Source organism: Chrysemys picta, chromosome 6 (assembly GCF_011386835.1).
Source record: "Chrysemys picta bellii isolate R12L10 chromosome 6, ASM1138683v2, whole genome shotgun sequence".
Taxonomy (NCBI): Eukaryota; Metazoa; Chordata; order Testudines; family Emydidae; genus Chrysemys; species Chrysemys picta.
In genome coordinates this window covers 79,970,869-79,991,490 of record NC_088796.1, presented here as the reverse complement: position 1 = coordinate 79,991,490, position 20,622 = coordinate 79,970,869, and the positions used below count along the sequence as shown (strand labels likewise).

General features: G+C 40.1%; 1 protein-coding gene across 2 annotated transcripts in view; it reads left to right on the top strand.

Moving 5' to 3' along the window:
- Positions 1–20,622, top strand: part of FBN2 (fibrillin 2) — a 257,739-nt gene that overhangs the window by 127,951 nt on the left and 109,166 nt on the right. For both annotated transcript variants that reach the window (XM_005303063.4, XM_065599317.1), the window contains 4 exons: positions 4,071–4,190; positions 10,237–10,374; positions 13,673–13,723; positions 14,260–14,385. In XM_005303063.4, coding sequence (XP_005303120.2) covers positions 4,071–4,190; positions 10,237–10,374; positions 13,673–13,723; positions 14,260–14,385 — 435 coding nt within the window. The remainder of the gene's footprint in view (positions 1–4,070; positions 4,191–10,236; positions 10,375–13,672; positions 13,724–14,259; positions 14,386–20,622) is intronic.

Genomic DNA, 20,622 nt, shown 5'->3' with positions numbered 1-20,622 from the left:
AGGGACCTGAAGTGAAGGGTGGAGACTGGGACTGGCTGGGAAAGGAGACTGAGAACCAGTGGATAAGGAGGAGGGGAGGTAGATCTCATAAAGAAATGGGATGCCATAGTGGCAGAAATGTGACTGGGTTGACAAAGAGATGGGTATAGGGAGCCTGATGCTGTGGGAACAGGACACAGATAGAATGAGAAGGTACAGGAAGGAGATTGGGACTTGGAGCCAGTGAGGATGGGGAATGTGGGTGGTAGGAGTATTTGTGTGCAAGTGGAGGAAAGTGTGGGGAGAGAGAGTTTGGTATAGGATCCAAGATTCCTGAATTTCACTATTGCTCTGCTGTCAGCAAATATCTGTGTAAACCCTCTGGAAGCTTGTGTGATTCCTCACTAGTGCTAGTCCATTTAGAGGATGGCAACCTACTACTGCCATCAGTTACTTCTCTAGCTCAAGTGGCAGAGGTTTGTGGCCTGGATCTAAAGCAGGGGAGGGCAAATTACGGCCTGCGGGCTGGATCCAGCCCGTCAGGGCTTTCAATCCGGCTTGTGGGATTGCCACCCCCGTGGCGCAGTGGGGCTAAGGCAGGCTCCCTGCCTACCCTGGCCCCGTGCCACTCCTGGAAGCAGCCAGCACTATGTCCCTATGGCCCCTGGGGGTGAGGTGGGAGGCCAGAGGGCTCCTTGCATTGCCCTTGCCTGCAGGCACCCCCTGCCCTGAGTCCCCAACCCCCTGCCCTGAGCCCCCTGCCACACCCTTCCTGCACTCCAACCCCCTGCCCTGAGCTCCCTCCCACACCCCACAGTCCCTCCCACACACCAAACCCCTGTCCCAGCCCTACATTCATGGACCTGCATACAATTTCCCCACCAAGATGTGGCCCTCGGGCCAAAAAGTTTGCCCATCCCCGATCTAAAGGTTCCAATTTTGCTGATGATCTGTGTGGGCGTCAATATTATTACAGATGAAGGGATTTGTTTTTTCACTTTACTTTTTTAAAAACCTAGGAAGTTGCACACCAAAAATATGTTAAAATAACATTATTAAGGTTGCAAAGTCAGCCATTCAAAGGCTAGGAAATACTAGAATTAAGGTTCCTGTGCAACCTTAATTCATCCCAGTGCAGTGCACATGCCTTATGATACAGTCGCATACTACATATAAGTTACATACTTTTTTTCAACAAGACCTCTGCCTCTTTCAGTTCACAGTATGGACCTACTCTAGGGATGAATCAGGTTGTGTGGAGAATGAGACTGTTGTCTGTAGGATCCCTGCCTCATTTGTTGCAGAAGTTGGAAAGTGTGTAGTGAATGTGGAAGGCTATTGCAGGAAGAGAAAGGGGGGTCTCATTGTTAAGGAAGCTGAATGTTTCCCTGAAGAATTGGTTTCTATCCCTGCCTCTGACACAGAGTTCTTGTGTGATGCTAGGCAAGTCACTTAAACCAAACTTCATGATGGCCACTAATTGCGTGTTCCTTGGGTGCCTATCTTCAGACCATTAGTCTGGTTTGCAGAAGTTCTGAACACTTGCAGCTGACATCAGTGGGAGATGTGCTGTGAACATATAAAGTGCTCTATAATGCTAACTACTCTGAAAAATCAGGCCGTAGGCATCTCACATTGAGCACCTACAATAATTAGAAACTTTTAGCTTTATATGTCTGGGCACATCTACACTTCATTGTAAACTTGAGTCCGTGGGATCTGGGCTTGTGGACTCAGTTTCCGTGCCCACGCTTGAGCATCCACAACTGCATTGTAAACCTGAGTTTATAGTTGCTGGACCCTCAGTCTCACAGTCATGCTAACATGTCCGTACTGCACTATGCAGACTTAACTTGGGGCTGTGGCTTGACCTGTGTGCATACTACAAAATGACGGGACTTGGACCCAAGTCTCAGTAGGACTCTGGGTCTGAACCCACCCGCTAGCAGGGCCCTAGGACCCGGTCCTGAGTGCTTGCAGACCTGAGAGACACTGATTTGTGAGTGGACAAAAAAAGGACTTGGGTTCAGACCTGAGTCAGAGTCCAGGTTTAGTGTGCAATGTAGACATGCCCTCTGTGCCTCAGTTTTCCAGCTATAAAAGGAAGGTAATAACACCATCCTTTATCTCACGAGGGCATTGTGAAAGTAAATTTATTAATATTTGTTGAAGCATTGAAATACTCGAGTGCTGAACACCATAGAAAAGCCCATGAGGAAATTAATAATTCACTCTTCAGAGCAGGGTTTGAATAGTGTGCAGTAAATAAGATGCAGGGCTACACACCTGCACAGCAAGGATAAAATAAAATATTGAATAGCTGTTCATCAAGTGGGTGCTATCCATCCTGGTGCACTGAATGAGGCAGGATTCCTGGGGAACAAAATAGTATGTGATCATATAAGTAAAGATTGTAGCACAGTGGACAGTATGCACAACCAGTATGCACAAATTAAAGTTAGGAAATGCCAGAATTAAGGTTTTCTGTGCAACGTTAGAGTGCTTGTCTATGCAACCTTAATATCTTCTATTGTATTTGTGTGTGTAATGTACATATATGCATATGTAATATACTATATGAATAGCGAAAAAGAAGACTGCTCTGTTTCTCCTGGTAGCCCTTTTGAAAGGGAGAAGCTACATGTCCTACCATAGTTTAGATATCCTCATCTCCCTGTTTGTTTTCTCAGTTTTAAAGAATGTATAGCCATTGAAAACAAGGTTTACAGAAGTACATTATGTGTAGGTTCTCCAAAGTTAGTTCTGTCTTGAGAATCATTTAGCAGGTGGTGAATATTTAAGGTATCTCCAGTATCACTCTGTGATCTGCTTCCACCAAATTCTTTGTTCCTGCTAGTCATATGGGAACAAGAATATTGAATTTATTCTCAAAAGCAGCTGCTCTGTATACTAGCATAAAGCATTGTCACTATTCAAAAACAATTTATATCAAGGGCCAAGTCCTGATCACTTTATTTAGTTGAACAGTCCTATTAATTAAAGAGAGTGGGTTTGTCCCTCAGTACAGTATGTTTTAGGGGGATGGAGAGAGAAATCAGTTTCCTAAAGGTTTCAGATTTCTAGATGTGAAAATGGAACCTTTTGTACTACTTCTATAAAATAAGCGGAATAGTTTGTTTTCCTTTGAAAATCAGCCATTGATATGTTTCCTGTTTCCAATACTTTCCTAGGTCCTTTATTTAATTTTTAATTAATTTGTGTCAGGCTGTTTTAGGTTTATGGGCTTGGCATTATTTGTATATCACTATTTAAGAACATAAGCATGCACCCAAACTTTTCATTTGTGACCCATGACAGGAACTATCTGTTAGGATTAGGATGTCTAATTTGATTTAGGATCCGAATCTAAAACAAAATTGGTGAATTGCAAAAAGACATAATTGGTGGTTGTTAGGAAGAATTTGCTGGTAGTTTTTTTTTTATTATTTAAAAAGTAATTTCATTTTTTAAAAAAGGCTAATGCTGACAGCAGGAGTCTTATTCTTACATGTGGACGGGCTTAAAAAAACCCATGTGGGTGAAAGTGAGAAGGAGAGTAGCTGGAGTGGAATACTATTTAGAGTATTACAGTTTCAGTCTTCTTTCTTGAGCACTTTCCAGGACTATGGAATTGCAGCCAGCATTGTAATACTTTGTTTCTGACAAGGTTTTCTTAATTCTTCCAAAGCCTCATGGAGCCTAGATGACAGAAACAATAAGGCCTTTGTTTGTGCACAGTGTGTTGTGGCTGGGAATGCATTGCTTTCCATGGAAAAAGGATTTTGATTTCTCACAGGACAATTATAAATTATTCTGGAAAATGTTTTAGTCCAAGTTCTTGGAAGTTTCTGGCCTTTCTAAGAAAGCGACATTTAATTAACACTTACAAAATATACAAATACTTCTTTACACATGCACATACATACACAGTGCTTGCCCCAGCATACTGTGTACCTCATCTAAAAAAAAATAAAAAAGCCAAGTTTACCAGACATTCTGGCATATCGTGGTTCATGGCTTCATTTATACAGCATAATATTTTCCAGAAATGCATGGCTGTCCTAACGGTACCTTTTCCTTCTGGATTTTAGATATAAATGAATGTGAAATCAACCCATGTGTCAACGGCGCCTGCAGGAACAATCTTGGTTCTTTCAATTGTGAGTGTTCACTTGGCAGTAAACTGGATTCTACTGGATTGATTTGCATTGGTGAGTGTATAGATGTGGTGTTTGTTTGGTTTGATTTTTTTTATTGTTATTAACACAAAGGGAATTGATCACATTGATTAAAGAAACTGAGAAATAAACAAGAGAGTCCTGGTAATTTGTACTTGATAGTAGACTAGCATATCTGACTGTGAGGCATTTTGGACTTGCTTTCTGAATAACATTGATCAAATCCAGACAAGTTTGCCTGTTTCCATCGGAGCAGAGGATACAAACGTAACAATTTCATTGATACTATTTCACCTACACAGGTACAGGCTACTATGGGTCCATGCATTTTATGATTGGTGAGAACCAATGGGGAGGTTTATTGACAGATATTGTTATTGCTTCTCTCCAAGTGGGCTAGATGTCAGTTTAACCAAAGGGTGGTTAGTCTGTTGCTTATACAGCCATAATTAAATGTTGTTGGCCTCCCCAATTACTGCACTGTCTCACATCTTCCTTTTTTGGGGAAGGATATTAAGTAGGACATATCAAGACAGTTCTGGATTCATCTGGAACACTCTTCCTGGATCTTTGTCTATCTGGTAACAAGTATTGCAATGATTTGGGGATAAAATATGTATCATATTTATATCCTTGATTGATGATCTCCAGGCAATGGAAAAAAAGTCAAGTGTCATTGATTTTGTTAGATCTAGCAACACCCTTTGAGATAGTTGCCTCAAGGTGTCATTCGCACAGCTGCAGAATCTGGCTTTTGGGACATTCACCAATGGCTCTGTTCCTACCTTTCTGAAAGGTCTGAAAGCATGGTGTTTGGCTCACCCTCATCCACCTTAAGTGCCCACAAGCTTCCATTTTGTCACCCCACTTGTGCAATATTTATTTGAGGCCAGTAGGGGATCTTGTGAGAGGAATTGGGCTAGAGTCCCAGTGGTGTTAGGATGACACAAAGCTCCAAGTCTCCAATTTGTTTGATCCTGATATTGCAGTTTCCTTGCCTTTCCAGTGCCTAGTTGAGAGAGGAACCTGGACGAGAAGGATTTGTCAGACACTCAGTCCAGAAAAGACAGAGATGATACTGGTTAGCAGGGAGAAGGAATTTAAGGAATTGAGAAGAGTTTATGATTGTTCATCTGATGGGTTGGTGTGTCCATCTCTTACCAAAAAGGTTTGCAATCTAAGGTTATTTTTGGACCCTGGACTTCTTAGATTCCCAGGTAGCAGAAGTGGCTTATGCATTTTTTTTTGGCGCATCTGTGGTTAGCTAAGAGGTTGTGTTCTTTCCTTCATGTGAACCTCACCACACTCATCCATGCGCTTTGATTATTTTTTAAGCTTTTTCATGTTTCCAGATGCAACACTGATGTGAAATAATTAAGGACCAATGCTTATATTGATTTGGACCTTACTACATAAGTAGTCCTGTTGATTTGTTTAGTATTATTTGGATAGTGAAGTCTACTTAGCTTCAGTAATTGTGGCGGAAACTGGCCCTAAAGTGAATGAAAGACATTAATGTTTGGAATATGAAAATGGACAAACATTGGAAGGAGTAGCCAGATATGGTTTAAACAATATATACATACATTCAATACATTAATAACTTAACTTGAAAGAGAGCATAATGGACCCAGTCATGAAGTCCTCAAACAGGTAAAACGTCCACTGACTTTGATCTGGGTTCTGTCTGTATCAGGATTTAGAGTATTTATGTAGGAGCAAAAGTGGTTTGGAGGCAAAGCAAAATTGACAAATACGGATTTACAAGATTAGGGCCTAATCCTATCATTTTTAGCCAGGCAAAATTGCCATTGGCTTCAGTGGTGTTGCAAGAAAGGGAATTTGACCTTGGTTATTCCTATGTAAGGATTAAAGGACATAGCTCTTTTATTCTGGAAAAAAAAACTTGATAAACACTTTTGTCAAATATAAGTAGGCTTGAAAGGATTGGATTTTTGTCAGTAGATATCTGTAAACATCAATTTAACTGTACACACTCAAACCACTGAAAAAATATTTCCATTGATGATGATCGAAATTTACAGACAGGCAAAATAAGAAAACTGCTGCCTGAGAACTTATTGGAGTTTGATTTTAACATACTTTGTATATTTTTGACAGCTGCTGATGCCAATTTGTGTATTAATCATTGTAACACTTTAACTTTTTGAATCTCAGCATCTGTCATTAAATAATTGTCTGACCCGCACACCTATGAAATTTCCTGCAAATATGGACATTGACAAAAACAAAAAATGCTTAAAAATCAATATTATCTGTCAAAAATATTTAAAAAGGAATAAAAATCAAATTCTGCCAAACCTAAATATATGCAGTTTGAAAAACCAATAAGCTAATGAAACAACTTTTTCCCTTGACCTCATCCCTACAATGAAAGGCCTGGGTCCTGAATGTACCAATACTCTCTTGCCCCACTGTTCTTTGCTGTGTGCCCCTGTCAGCTTTGACACTATAATGCTACAAATGGAGAGGAGTGTGTGCTGATAAGCTAATGTATAGCAGAAATGCTTCTCTGATATGACAGTAATGTGAAAGTGTATTGATATAGTGAAAAAGAGAATCTAATGTGACTGAAATAAGTAGACAAATACAGATATATCAGCATGATACTGATCTCACACCAATTTTACTCTGGTGCTACCCCTGATTTATGCTGATATCAGAGATCAGAATCAGTCCTTATGACCTGAGTGATCTGAGGGTTTTTTCTTTTTTTCTTCCCTTAATGATTAAGGATAAGATGATGTCACAGAAGTCATGGATTCTGTGACTTTCAGAGCTCTCTGTGATATTTTCCGCCCAGGGCGACGGGGCTGGAGCTGTCAGCCCAAGGGCCAGAGCTCCCAGCCACTGTAGGCGTCAGGGGCACCCAAAGTCGTCAGCTGCCACAGGCATTGGGGGCCCCAGAGCTCTGAGCCCTGGGGCTGTAGCAGAGGCCCTGGGGCTGTCAGTTGCCACGGCGGTGGGTGCTGGACCCCCTGCCTCCCGCACCAGGGCTTGGGCTCTCATGCCCCCACTCAGGTCTCAGGCGTCAGTTGTCCCCCTTGTCAGGACCGGTCCCCTGATTATATTTAGTAAAAGTCAGACGTGAATTTTTGTTGATTGCCCGTGACCTAGCCATGACTTTTGCTAAAAATAACCATGAGAAAATTTTAACCTTATTAATGATGATAGAAGTTATTTAAAATGTAATTGTAGCACACCACATGGCATTTAAGTGAAAGTGTATAACAGTTGTGTTGGAATAATGCTAACAATATTGTACCGAAGCTAATTTTATTGTTTTAGTGCACCACTACCAATGGCCAGACTGTAGCACTGTTGCTGAATTTCACTATCACCCTAGAATGGATGGGTCCGGTTTATCTGTTTTGTGGAGAGAGGACTTTGGTCTCTAAAGGATGGCAGTTCTGCAACTATCATAAACACTGTTTTAAAAAGCTGCTTTTAGCCACTGGTTCATTTTACTTTCACATTAATAGTATTCCCAAATGAATGTATCCAGGGAGGACAATTCTGTTAATGGAGTTGTAGTCAATCACCTACTGAGAAAGGAGACTAAATTTTTTTTTTTTAAGATGGTGTACTTGGCTGGTGGTATAAATGCTACATTACCATTTTTGGGAAATATACACACAATAGGAATACTGTCATTTGTTCTCTTTGAAATAACTTTCTATGCACTTCTGAGTTATGGTTTATGAAATTCAGACACCATTCAACCGTAGTGCACAAAGCAGTAGGCTGCCATCTGCCTGTAGCCTGGATACTTTTTTTTATTTCAAGTTAGAATCAAAGAGATGCGAGTGGCAGAAAGAATGCTTTGATGGTGGGTAATAAATAACTTTCTCACCAGAGGAAAAAGTCAGAGTGACTACCCTTTGTAAATTTTGTCTCTGCAAGAAAGATTGTGTAAAATAAAGGAAATTAACTCATAGGCTGAAATAAGATAAGCCTAGCAGGTTTTGGCTGGAAGATCCAGATGTAGCTGATATGAGGGAAATCACCTGTTAGCTGTATAGTTTAAATCATTTTGAATATAGCAGTTTCTCAGATATACCACCAGAACAGTATTTGCTGGAGGAGTTTTGCCTACAGTGGACAAAGGAATTCAAAATGCTTCTGATAAAATAAAAATTATAAATAAATAAATAAATGGAGATATACCTATCTCCTAGAACTGGAAGGGACCTTGAAAGGTCATCAAGTCCAGCCCCCTGTCTTCACTAGCAAGACCACATACTGATTTTGCCCCAGACTCTTTGCTACTAAAACCAAATTTACACAAAATGACTCTGAGGCAATCTCTTCTACACCTTTTAAAGGGCATGGCCTCCCGCTATTAATAGGCATGACAGGGTGAAGGACTCTGACTCCATCTTCCCCCTCGGGGGTGTCTAGGCATCATTGGCAGCTCTAACAATACTGCACAACTTTGTGTTCTGGGAGCACAACAAACAGTGGGTGAAATCCTGGTCCTATTGAAGTCAATGGCAAAATCCCCATTGACTTCAGTAGGGCAGGATTTACTTTGATTTAACATGGATATAGGAGACATCAGAATCTGGTCTATAACATTTTATTTATGCCTACTGTGACGGGTTGGATCACAGAAACCCCCTTGGGAGCTGCCACCTGATGTACCAAGACTACCCCTGCTCCTGTTTTCCCTGCCAGCTCAGGACTCCAGCACCCTGTCTTGCTGAGCCAGACACTCCCGTCTGCTCCAACACAGACCCAGGGTCTGAATTACTTGCCCCAAAGCTGCAAGTTTACCTGAAAACAGCTCACAGAAGTGTCCTTGTCTATAGCACTCAGATGCCCAACTCCCAATGGGGTCTAAACCCAAAGTAATCCATTTTACCCTGTATAAAGCTTATGCAGAGTAAACTCATAGATTGTTCACCCTCTATAACACTGATAGAGAGATATGCACAATTGTTTGCTCCCCTAGGTATTAATACATACTCTGAGTTAATTACTAAGTAGAAAGTGATTTTATTAAATACAGAAAGTAAGATTTAAGTGGTTCCAAGTAGTAACAGACAGAACAAAGTAAGTCACCAAGCAAACTAAAATAAAATGCACAAATCGATGTCTAATTAAACTGAATACAGATAATCTCACCCTCAGAGATGCTTCAGTAAGTTTTTTCTCAGACTGGACACCTTCCAGGCCTGGGCACAATTCTTTCCCCTGGTACAGCTCTTGTTCCAGCTCAGGTGATAGCTAGGGGATTCTTCATGATGGCTCCTCTCCCCACTTGTTCTCTTCCACCCCTTTATATATCTTTTGCATAAGGCGGGTACCCTTTGTCCCTCTGGGTTTCCACCCTCCCCCCCCCCCCCACTGGAAAAGCACCCAGGTTAAAGATGGATTCCAGGTCAGGTGACATGATCACATGTCACTGCAAGACTTCATTACCCACTTGCCAGCACACACATATACAGGAAGACTAACAGGTAAACACAGCCATCGGCAGACAATGGTCCTGGTTAATGGGAGTCATCAAGATTCCAAACCACTATTAATGGCCCACACTTTGCATAATTACTATAGGCCCTCAGAGTTATATTTCATATTTCTAGTTTTAGATATAAGAGTGGTACATTTATACAAATAGGATGATCACACTCAGTAGATTATAAGCTTTGTAATGATACCTTACAAGAGACCTTTTGCATGAAGCATATTCCAGTTACATTATATTCACTTCTTATGATGTTTTTATAAAACCATATAGACTGCACAATGTCACACCTACCCTTTTGAATATTTAAATCATATTTGTACTAAGAAAAATAATCTTATGACATAAGTTAACATGCTCTAACCATAGACATATTAAAGATGTATAATGGAGTATAGCATCCACTATATTCATAAATATATGTATTTCTGAGGGTGTAGAGATAAATAAAAATACAGCTTAGTTCAGAGAAAAGTAGAAGAAATTGAATAACTCTTCCTTTTTGATAAATGTTCTTTACCTTAAACAGATTTGAAAATAAACTCTTTTTTTGATTGACAGCTCCCATTCTTTTCTAATCCACTGCAGATAGTCTGAAAGGAACGTGCTGGCTGAACATCCAAGACAGTCGCTGTGAAGTAAACATTAATGGTGCTACACTAAAATCAGAATGTTGTGCTACTTTAGGAGCTGCTTGGGGCAGCCCTTGTGAGCGATGTGAATTAGGTATGGTTCTAGGCTGTAATGTCTTCCAGCTTTCAGGGGGAAGGATAGATGTATCACTGGGTAAAATAATTGTGCCTCAATTGAATAATCTTTCTCATCAGAGTATTTTTCAGTAGAAGAATAATAAAATGAGAACAGTTGGTTAATGTAACTTTTAACCCTCACTGTGTGAACCCTTTGTAACCATGAAGTCCACCTGTAAATTACATTTTTAATTAATTTCTACAGGGATGAGTTTTCATTCTGCCCATAGCGTGTCTATGTGTGTGGGCAAAGGTAAGGATAGCAAAGAAATAAAATATCTAGTTAAAAATCTGTATGCTTTTGGAAAAGTCCAAAAACGCAGGTATTTAAAAACAAGCAACCTTTGTACTGACACTACTGCTGCTTTATGCAGGGTTGTTTTAGCTATCTTGGTCCCAGGATATTAGGGAGATGAGGTATGTAAGGTAATATCCTTTTTTGGACCAACTTCTGTTGGTCAGAGAGAGCCCTTCTTCAGATCTGGGAAACTAACTCAGAGTTAAGTACAAGGTGGAACATATTGTTTCGCATAAGTAGTTAACCATTCAAGGTGAAGTGGCCTGCTAATACCCCTCCAATCATGGGGAGGAGGGAGGCTGCTGCAGGTGTGGGGGAGGATTGTTAGTGGGTTATAGATTGTTATAATAAGCCATAAATCAAGTGTCTCTATTCAGTCTCTGATTTCACTTTTTGAAGTGTTCACCCACGGCTGATATGGTGTTTTTGCCTTTTAGCATTTTCCTGTGAGAGTTCATTTGAGAATGTACTGAGTGGTTTTTGCCTTGGTTCTCTTGTTTGTATATCTTGGGAAACATGTATAAGGTTCTTGGGGTGGGTTCTTGGGGGATGAGTTTGTAGAGTTTCTCTTGAAGTTGTTTGGGGAAGGATTTAATGATATCCTTAAAGTCCTGGTTAAATTGTGGTGTGGGATTGTCTCTGAATTCTTTATAGTAGGTGGTGTCAGAGAGTAGTCCATTAGCCTTGTTAATTTAGTCATCATGGTTGAGGAACCCTGGGACACCCACCATATCTGGCCCCAGCACTCTTACGGAAGGAATATTGGGACTCAGAAACCATCTTAAAACCACTCAACAGAAAAAGGGCCAGTTTCCTCCAGGACACAACTGACTTTCTCCACAAACTCCACAACATTAACAACCTCCCTCAGAACACCATCCTTGCCACCATGAATGTCACCTCCCTCCCTGCACCAACATTCCTCACAATGATGGACTCGCTGGCTGCCTCAAATATTTACACGACAATGGACAATTCTCAGATAGCCACTGCACACACATCGCCAATCTCATCCTCACCCAGAACAATTTTACATTCAACAAAAAATGCTTTTGGCTAAACCATGGGAACAGCCATGGATACTCGGATGGCTCTGCAATATGCCAACCTCTTTATGTGCCACCTTGAGGAAGAATTTTTGGACAAATGCACCATGAAACTACTGATATCCTTGAGATGCATCGATAATATTTTCATCCTCTGGACAGACGACCTAAACTTCCTCAGAGATTTCCACCACAACTTATACAGCCACTACCCGTTCATTGAACTCTCTCTGGAACACTTCCACAGTAGCATCAGCTTCAACCATGGAACCTTACAGACAAATACATACAAGAAACCCACAGATCACCACACCTAACTTCACAGATCCAGTAACCACCCCATACACACCACAACATCTGTTTATCTAAATCCAGGTATTCAGATACCACAGAATATGCTCCGAGGAGAAAGTCAGGGATATACACCTTAACACACTCCAAACCACCTTCACCAAGGACACTCCACCAGAGAAGTAGATTGCATCATGGAGCAGGCCACCCAAATAGCTGAGGGAACCTGCTTCAATACAGAAATAAAACCCTCTCTGACCACGCACCCTAGTTGTCACTTACTACCCCGCACTGGAACCCATATGTATTACAAGCAACTACATTCCATACTTAATGGGGATCCCATCCTGAAATAAATCTTTCCTGAACCTCCTCTTTTGGCCTTGAAATAACCCCCCAACCTTTCCAAGCTCATCATCAAAAGCAAGCTCCCCATAGACCAGGACACACCAACTCAAAGTGGTACCAGACCCTGACAGAACAACAAATGCAAAACTGGTAGACATATCTCCACTGCTACAATGATCAACACCTCCCTTGACACACCTCTCAAGATAGATGGGTACTACACATGCCTATCACAACATGTAGTGTACCTGATTCAGTGCACAAAATGCCCCAATAACAACTATGTGGGTGAAACCAGACAACCGTTGTGCTGTTGAATAAAGTCACACAGGAAAATAAGACAAAAACACCATATCAGCTGTGGGTGCACACTTTTCACAAAGCGATCACTATATATCTGACCTCTCAGTGTGTATCCTCAAAGGATACCTGCACAGCACTTTCAAAAAACAAACCTGGGAGCTTCAGCTCATAACTTTGCTAGACATTAAAAATTATGGATTGAATAGAGACACTGGATTTATGGCTTATTACAGTAATCTGTAACTCATTAACATCACCCCGCCAGTTGCCTTCCCTGCCCCCCAACCTTTCCCCCTTATGACTGGAAGAGTGTTCATGGGCTACTTCACCTTGAATGGTCCCTTGAAATATGTGTTAACGACTTATGCTAAACAATCTGTTCCACCTTGTATTTAGCTGTGAGACTCTGGATATGTCTAGACCGCAGTTAGACACCAGCGACTGGCTCATGCTAGCTGACTCAGGCTCACAGGGCTCAAGCTAAGGGGCTGCTTCATTGCAGTGTAGATGTTCAAGGTCAGGCTGCAGCCCAAGCTCTCGGACCTTTCCACCTTACAGGGCTCTATAGCTCACCCACCTTGTTTCTCTACTATTGCTGCTTGTAAGATAGCATAATTTCTAAATCACAGAGCTTAATATCCTCTGGGACTGGAGACTGAAAGCAGGAATATTGTCTGAGCTCCCGATGTGAGAAAAAGGAAGGATCACAGCAGTTGCTCTAAGGAGTTGGACAAATAGGAAAGAGACAGAATTAATTTATATGCCCTTGCATCATTGAGCTAGTCATGCCACCCACTACTGAGACAACATCAGGGCATTTCTGCTCTTGCTTTTTAAATGGGCCCTTAATACTAAGAATATGCCACTGTTCCGCTTTGTTAGGCCATTAATATAAATTTGAGGGGGGGAAGGTCACAACATTTCTGATTATGATTAACTATTATAGTCGTATAATTCTGAAAATAATTGTTCCTTTTTTTTATTTCCAGATGCAGCTTGCCCAAGAGGATTTGCCAGAGTTAAGGGAGTTACCTGTGAAGGTAAAGTAATTCTTTCTTACTCATTTTTTTTTAAAACTGGATAAAGAGGATTCATTACATTGTATCCTTGTTTTTGGAGAAGTTAATCAAATGGACATTTGGTGGTTGTCATCACAGGCAACGGTGACTGTTGAAAAGTGTTCCCCTACCCTAAGGTATTTGAGGAGCTAAAGGAAATCAAGGAAATCTTTGTTCTGATGGTAGAGAGCAGATTGAAACTTGAGCACCCTCGGGTTTCCCCCTAAATAAGTGGAATCGCTGTTGCTTTATCCACCCTCACCCCCAGTGCAGGAGACCTTTCCACAAAAAAGGAAATGTGGGTGGGGTGTGTTTATACCATGGTGATTCATAGATGTTGGAACAACCCCTAGGAGGCAGTTGGCAGCCAGGTGTAAGAAAGAACAGTCTTCAGATCCTAATATTGTATAACTGAAAATATTTTGATTGCTGTGACATAACTTTAAATCCTCAATAAGGCTGTAGCTACTTTAATAAATTAAGAACTTCAATTTTTTTTGTGCTTCATTTCACATCAGATGTAAATGAGTGTGACGTTTTCCCGGGTGTTTGTCCCAATGGACGTTGTGTTAACAGCAGAGGATCATTTCACTGTGAGTGTCCAGAAGGCCTGACATTGGATGGAACAGGTCGAGTGTGTTTAGGTAAGAGCATGGTCACCTCTCACTGTTCCTTAGCTCTATGACTGACTTCTCATGTTCTTTGCACAGTTTAAAATAGTCCTATAGTTTCTGGAGTGCATCATTCCTTGCGAGGAGTTTTAAACTTGAGCTAGCTGGCCTGTCATAGGATATGGGTTGAAGCTTGAGTACTGCTGATGCTCATGCTAGTAATGCAGTTGGGATGCAGCAGCTCTGTGCTGCTAATCCAAATACTCTGTGCTGCTCAAGTGTTATTTTGCAGCATATCGAGCTAGGCTTATCTGAAAGGAAATGGCTTGTCTTTATTGCAGTGTTAGATCAAGTTTTTAGATTTCAGCATTTAGTCAACAGAAGAAACTGACACTCTGACACAGAAAAGAAGACCTTTAGGTATCAAAAAATGTAAATCTCTGTGCTTTAAAAAAAATTAACCAGTTGAAGTTGTATTATTCATTGCTTCTGTTAACCCCTTCATTCTTGAATTGGTTGCAATGATGAGCAAAGCATGTCACACGTGTGGCTCATGGGGGCTAAGGGACTCAGGTTCAAGCATAGAAATTACAGAGAAAGTAGCACATTGTTCTTCCTTGTGGCTCAGAAAGAAATACTAAGTTTAATACATAATGCAATTATTATAGTAATGTGATTTTCCTGATCAATGAGTCAGTGGTAACATTATATTTTATAGTTTTCTAATGGCCAAATCTTGAACCTGTTAGCAAATCCTATGGAATAGGACTTTGTCCCCTAGAATTGCAAAAGTGATGGGGCATGTAATTTATATCTCCAATCTAGAAGTAGGGCATGGCACACCCTTGCAGAAATAACGTAGCCTATACTTCTGGATTAGGGGAAGAGCAGTGGACCTGATCTGTCCCTGCCTCATATGCAATGTGACACAGACAGAACCACACTGTTTTAGGCCATCTGGACCTTCTGGAAGATTATCAGTTTGTATCTGGAAATTCTAGCTGGTTCAGAAAGTGTCATTCTTCTTGTAGCATAATGTGTTATCAGTGCTCCGTAATCTGCACTGCCTGGCTGTCTGTTTCCAGGTGGAGTGTAAGGGAATGATGTGATCTATAAAGTCCTAAATGTCTTGGGACCTGCCTACCTGAGAGAGACTGCCTCTCTTTCCAGGCCATATTGCCATAGTTGTGATCAATAAAATCCTCTGATCTTGATTCTCCCCATTGTAAAAGATAGGGTCTGCTTGCAAAGCATTCTCTTTAAAGGACCCTTTCCTTTGGAATGCTCTATCCCCCAAGGTCTGAAATAGTCTGCATATGTTGACATTCTTGGCATGCTGTGAAGCCCATCTGTTTTCAGGATGTTGATGAAGGGCTGAGAAGAGGCAGTTGAAGCTGGGATTTGCTTGGTGGTGGTTTTAGTCTGTGCTGGTCAGGTGAAAGATGCGATCTAATGAGTAAGAGACTGGGTGTGAGGAAGAAGTACTGCTGCCTTGGTTAATTTTTACATTATATCTCCTGTATTATTATTGTTTTTAAATGTCCGTCCAGGGTGCACAGAGCTTTCAATGTGCTCCATTTGGTGTGGAGTTTATATAGGACTGATATCTAAATAAATAAATAAATATAAAAACTCTTTAGAACTCTACCATATGGGTACAGGCCCCATTCCCTATCTCATCATGGTGAGTTGTGGAGACTCACTGCAGCAATTGCAAACGAGGGGAGTTCCCGGACACAAGGGTCTCTGTAGCTTTTGTATCCTTGCATAAGCTAATGTCTTTTAAGCAACTTTTGGTCCTGATTGCATATATATGCCTCAGGGCTTAGATACTATTGTAATGGTTGCTGTATTAAAAACAGAGATAGTATCAGGAGTTGGATGCAAGATCTGAAGTTGTTCCAATAGAAATGAGAATATTTTGCAATGGATAGAAAAGGAACATTTTTTCCATTAGAGAACCTGCATTTTACATAACTGAGAAGCTATAAAACCTGTATTCATACGCCCCAAACTCTTATATAGTATTAAATAAGACTTTTACCTTGCAATTTAAATAGACGTTTATTGGCAAAAGCTTGGCAAAATACAGTAATGGACTTAGGTGATTTGTGATTAAGTACACGTTTAAATTAAAAGTCTGAAACTTTTTCATACAACACTCTTCACCTCTGTCCAACAGCTGTGAGCTTCACACTGCTGCTTGCAAGTTCCCTGTTTGGAAATGGTACGGGACCAGTGGACGCAGATGGGGAAACTGGCAGCCAAAGAACTGTGCACTTTGAATAGATTCTGGAGTTTATATGGTTTTAGTGGAGTTAGTGCGGTTCTGGTGACTGAAGTATGAAGAGCAACATTTTGACTATTTTCTAAGAGAGGACAATTATTTTTTAAACTGAGCATTTTGTAGAAACCAGCTGATTTGCCTTTTTGGATTTTTGGCTCTGAGTGAAAAATGCATTTAGTTAAAAATTGAAATCAGGTTTCTGGCAGGTACCAGGTAAAATAATTAAAAATTAACTGTTTTATTTCAATTTTTAGAAAGTCTCAGCATGGATGACTGTGGCTCTCTAAGAGATTGTCCAAAGTGATATGCTCCAACAGTTTTAAATTGTCCTAGTTTTTCAGCTACTTTCAAACTTGTGAGCTTATAATGCTTTTTGGAGGGCTCTACTGTTTTATTGCTATAGCCATTACATTTTCACTTTCTATACATTTCTCCTAGGAAACTCACATTCAGTTTGGAAGTAAGACAACCAGAATGTTGTTATAGCAGCTCAAAACATATTGAATACATTTAAAAATGTAATATCCAAAGAGAGAGAGAGAGAGAGAGAGAGAATTAGAAACAACATCCCGTTTGGGAGTGGAGGTGGGGACTTAATTACGAGGAAAAATTCCACCTGTCAGTTCTAGGAAACAACAAAATAAACCTGTGCTGGGCAAGTCAATGGACTCATGCAAGAGAAGTTTTCCTTAAAATTATTCCAGTGTGGTACATTAGAGGTACTGACTTATCTTGGAGGATGTGGACTGTTGATGAGGGTATAACAAGCCAGCTTACAGCTTCTGTTATCATGTTTAGGGGGGGTTTCTTCATAGAACTATATTTCCTCTGATATAGTGAACTTGAGAGAATATATATTTCATATGTATGCTTACTCTTAGTTTTATATTTGTTTTCTTAGCTGCACATCCACTCTTGCCATTTATATAGGTTCCTGCTGGGGAGCTGAGCTCTTTTGAAAATCTGGCCCTTAAAGCTTGATTTTATACAGGACATGTGTAGAGTGTTACACGTATAATAAGCTCAAGGACAGGGAGGAGAGTGCAGCATTAATGGGAGCACTAATGCTCAGCTGCTTTGTCACTCCTGCACAGAAGCCGGTGTAAGACTAGAGAGAAAAGTGCGCTGCTAATTTGCTCATTAACTTGATGAGCATCACACTAGGTGTTCTCTGACATGCCCATGCCCTATACCCAATCCATTTTTATCACAGTAAGAGGTCAGCAGAAAAAGCTCTTGAAACTTATTTTCAGTCATTTTAGACGTCTTTGCCTAGTGTTTAACCACACTTGCACCTATGTGTTCACTCAGACTTGATAGTGCAACCCACCTTGCATTCCCTACTCTGCATCACACCTGGACTTGTAGGATCAAGGCCTTCATATTTTCCTTTGCTTTAAGAGCAGTTGCCATGCTTCAAGGAATTCCCCTCCACCCCCTGTTAAAGATTCAAGTTGAGCATGATAGTAATCCTGTTCATTCTATGTTTCCTATAGTTCTATTTATGCTATTAATTAGCAGCAGCTGATGTGAATCAGTAATTTGCTTTTCAGGGGGAGTAGGGGAGCTGAAGATAATGTAGAACAGGGGTCAGCAACCTTTCAGAAGTGGTGTGCCGAGTCTTCATTTATTCACCCTAATTTAAGGTTTCGCGTGCCAATAATACATTTTAACGTTTTTAGAAGATCTCTTTCTATAAATCTATAATATATAACTAAACTATTGTTACATGTAAAGTAAATAAGGTTTTTAAAATGTTTAAGAAGCTTCATTTAAAATTAAATTAAAATGCAGAGCGCCCTGGTCCGGTGGCAGTGTGAGTGCCGCTGAAAATCAGCTCGCGTGCTGCCTTCAGCACGCGTGCCATAGGTTGCCTTCCCCTGATGTAGAGGATGTAAGGGTGAGGAATTGTTGGAGGGGGATTCAAACTTTTGTGTTGCCTGATTTGTTGGCAGTAGTTTATAGTGAATTATGTGTTGCACTTTAGTAATTAATTCTTGGCATTAATTCTGTTATATTTTTAAGTTATTTCACTTACAGCATGGGGCTTGGTGCTCTTTTTTTTAGCATGTGTATTTAAAAATCAGAGCTTTGATAAGAACTCAGATATGCATATAGTGAATGTTAATGTAGCAAAGAAAAAGGAAATGACTCAAAATCCAATCTAGCCTGTATGTTTATTTATGGTGTGGGCTTCCATTTTCCCATATTTGTTTGCTCACAGAAAATCAGGATGTGTATGTGTAATTGGCATCTTTATGTAGTTTTGTACGGTAGGTTTGGCTTAGACTTTTTTCCACGCTTGGTAATGTTATTTCTAGAATCTGTAGGAAATGTTACAAGGTGCAGTGTGACGCTTATAGTTGGTGGATGGAGGTGAGAACTGATATGAGGGACTTTGATTTTAAAACAACGTATATTACAACTTTACCTTAAGTCCACCACTTCATTTTGCCAGGGCTTAACCAATAAATGTCCGTTTAAATTACATGGTCTAAGTCTTCTATTAGACTACCTAGGCAATTTGGGCCACATGATACATTACTGAAGTAAGTTTACTTGCTGCAAACTGCTTAATGTACTACAGTGGTTTTAATGAAATCAAGTGTGTATTAGCTCAGTCGTGTGAGCAGAAAATAATTATACATCTTGAGGGGACATGGAAACCATGAGGATTACATTTCCAGTTCTTACATTTGTGTTGTAAATTGTTTAACTCAAGATGCATATACAGGAAATTTACACAGGAAATTTATATTATTTTGAAGGATTTGCATGGAAAATATATCTATAACTCATCTGTGTCATTTTTAGCTCTTCCATCTTTCCTCATCAGTCCTTTATTTCCCCTGTTGAGCATTAAAAAACCCAGACAATGCTTATTAAAACCTAATTCCTGGTCTAGTCTGTCATATGACAAATTAATACAACATATTTTGTTTTGGAGCTGTAGATTGGTTTTCTCTCCATATCAACAATGCTCTTTGTATCATAGTCTGAGTTGTGTTACTTACGCAATGCATTTGTCTTCATGTTTTTCCTTGCACACTGTAATTGTCCCCCTTTTCTGTAGAATACACTGTTTCTTAAGGTCTAATCTAATTTCCATTGATGTAAATGAGAATCTTTCCATTAACTGAAGTCAGTGACCAAAGTTCTTTTGACCAGAATGGGCGTAGGAGCAGGCCCTTAGTACTTACACTATTCTACAGCTGCTAAATCATACACTGGTACTGGCAGAGTTCTGGAATGCTAACAGAGCATTGTCACAGATTTGTCCATCAGGTTTCAATCTGTATGTTTAGAAAAGTAAATCTGGGAGGAATCAGAACTGGAAAGGGAAATCAATAAAATTAAATGGAGTATTATGAGCTCAGAAGAGTCAACCAGACCTTCTTTGCTCTGTTGGAAAAAAATAAATAAAGATGTAGATTAGGGACAAACTTTGGGATATGCTGTTATGTATTTTCTTGAAACTTCTATAACTCAATGCAGAGATTTGATAAGCCCCCTGCCATGCCCTTTGGGCTTATACAGCTAGCCAGATACATAGGAAATGGGTATTTCCAATATGCTTGGAATCAGTACATATATGTGGATGTCTTGTCGATGACAAATCTTTCAGTAAACTTCTGAACAGTATCATAGAGGCTTACAGTAGCATGTTGTCAGCATTTCTATTATGAACACTATTTGTCAGGTATTCAAGAACTTAAAAATTCCCCTCCATGCTAGAAATTAGCATTTAGGGGCTTAGCTATAAAATGAATTTTTATATTGATTTAATCCTTTAAATTAAACAACTTTCTTAAAAAAAATGTGTTATTTCTTGGCATGATGAAAAATGCATAAGAGATTTGTGAAAACAGTGAGATATTCTGACATGCTCTACTGGGAGATTTTTGTCATGTTTGGTGTGTAGAACACTGCAGCTTATTTTTAATGGGTGATACAGGTAAGCTTGGAAAAATGTACACATGCCC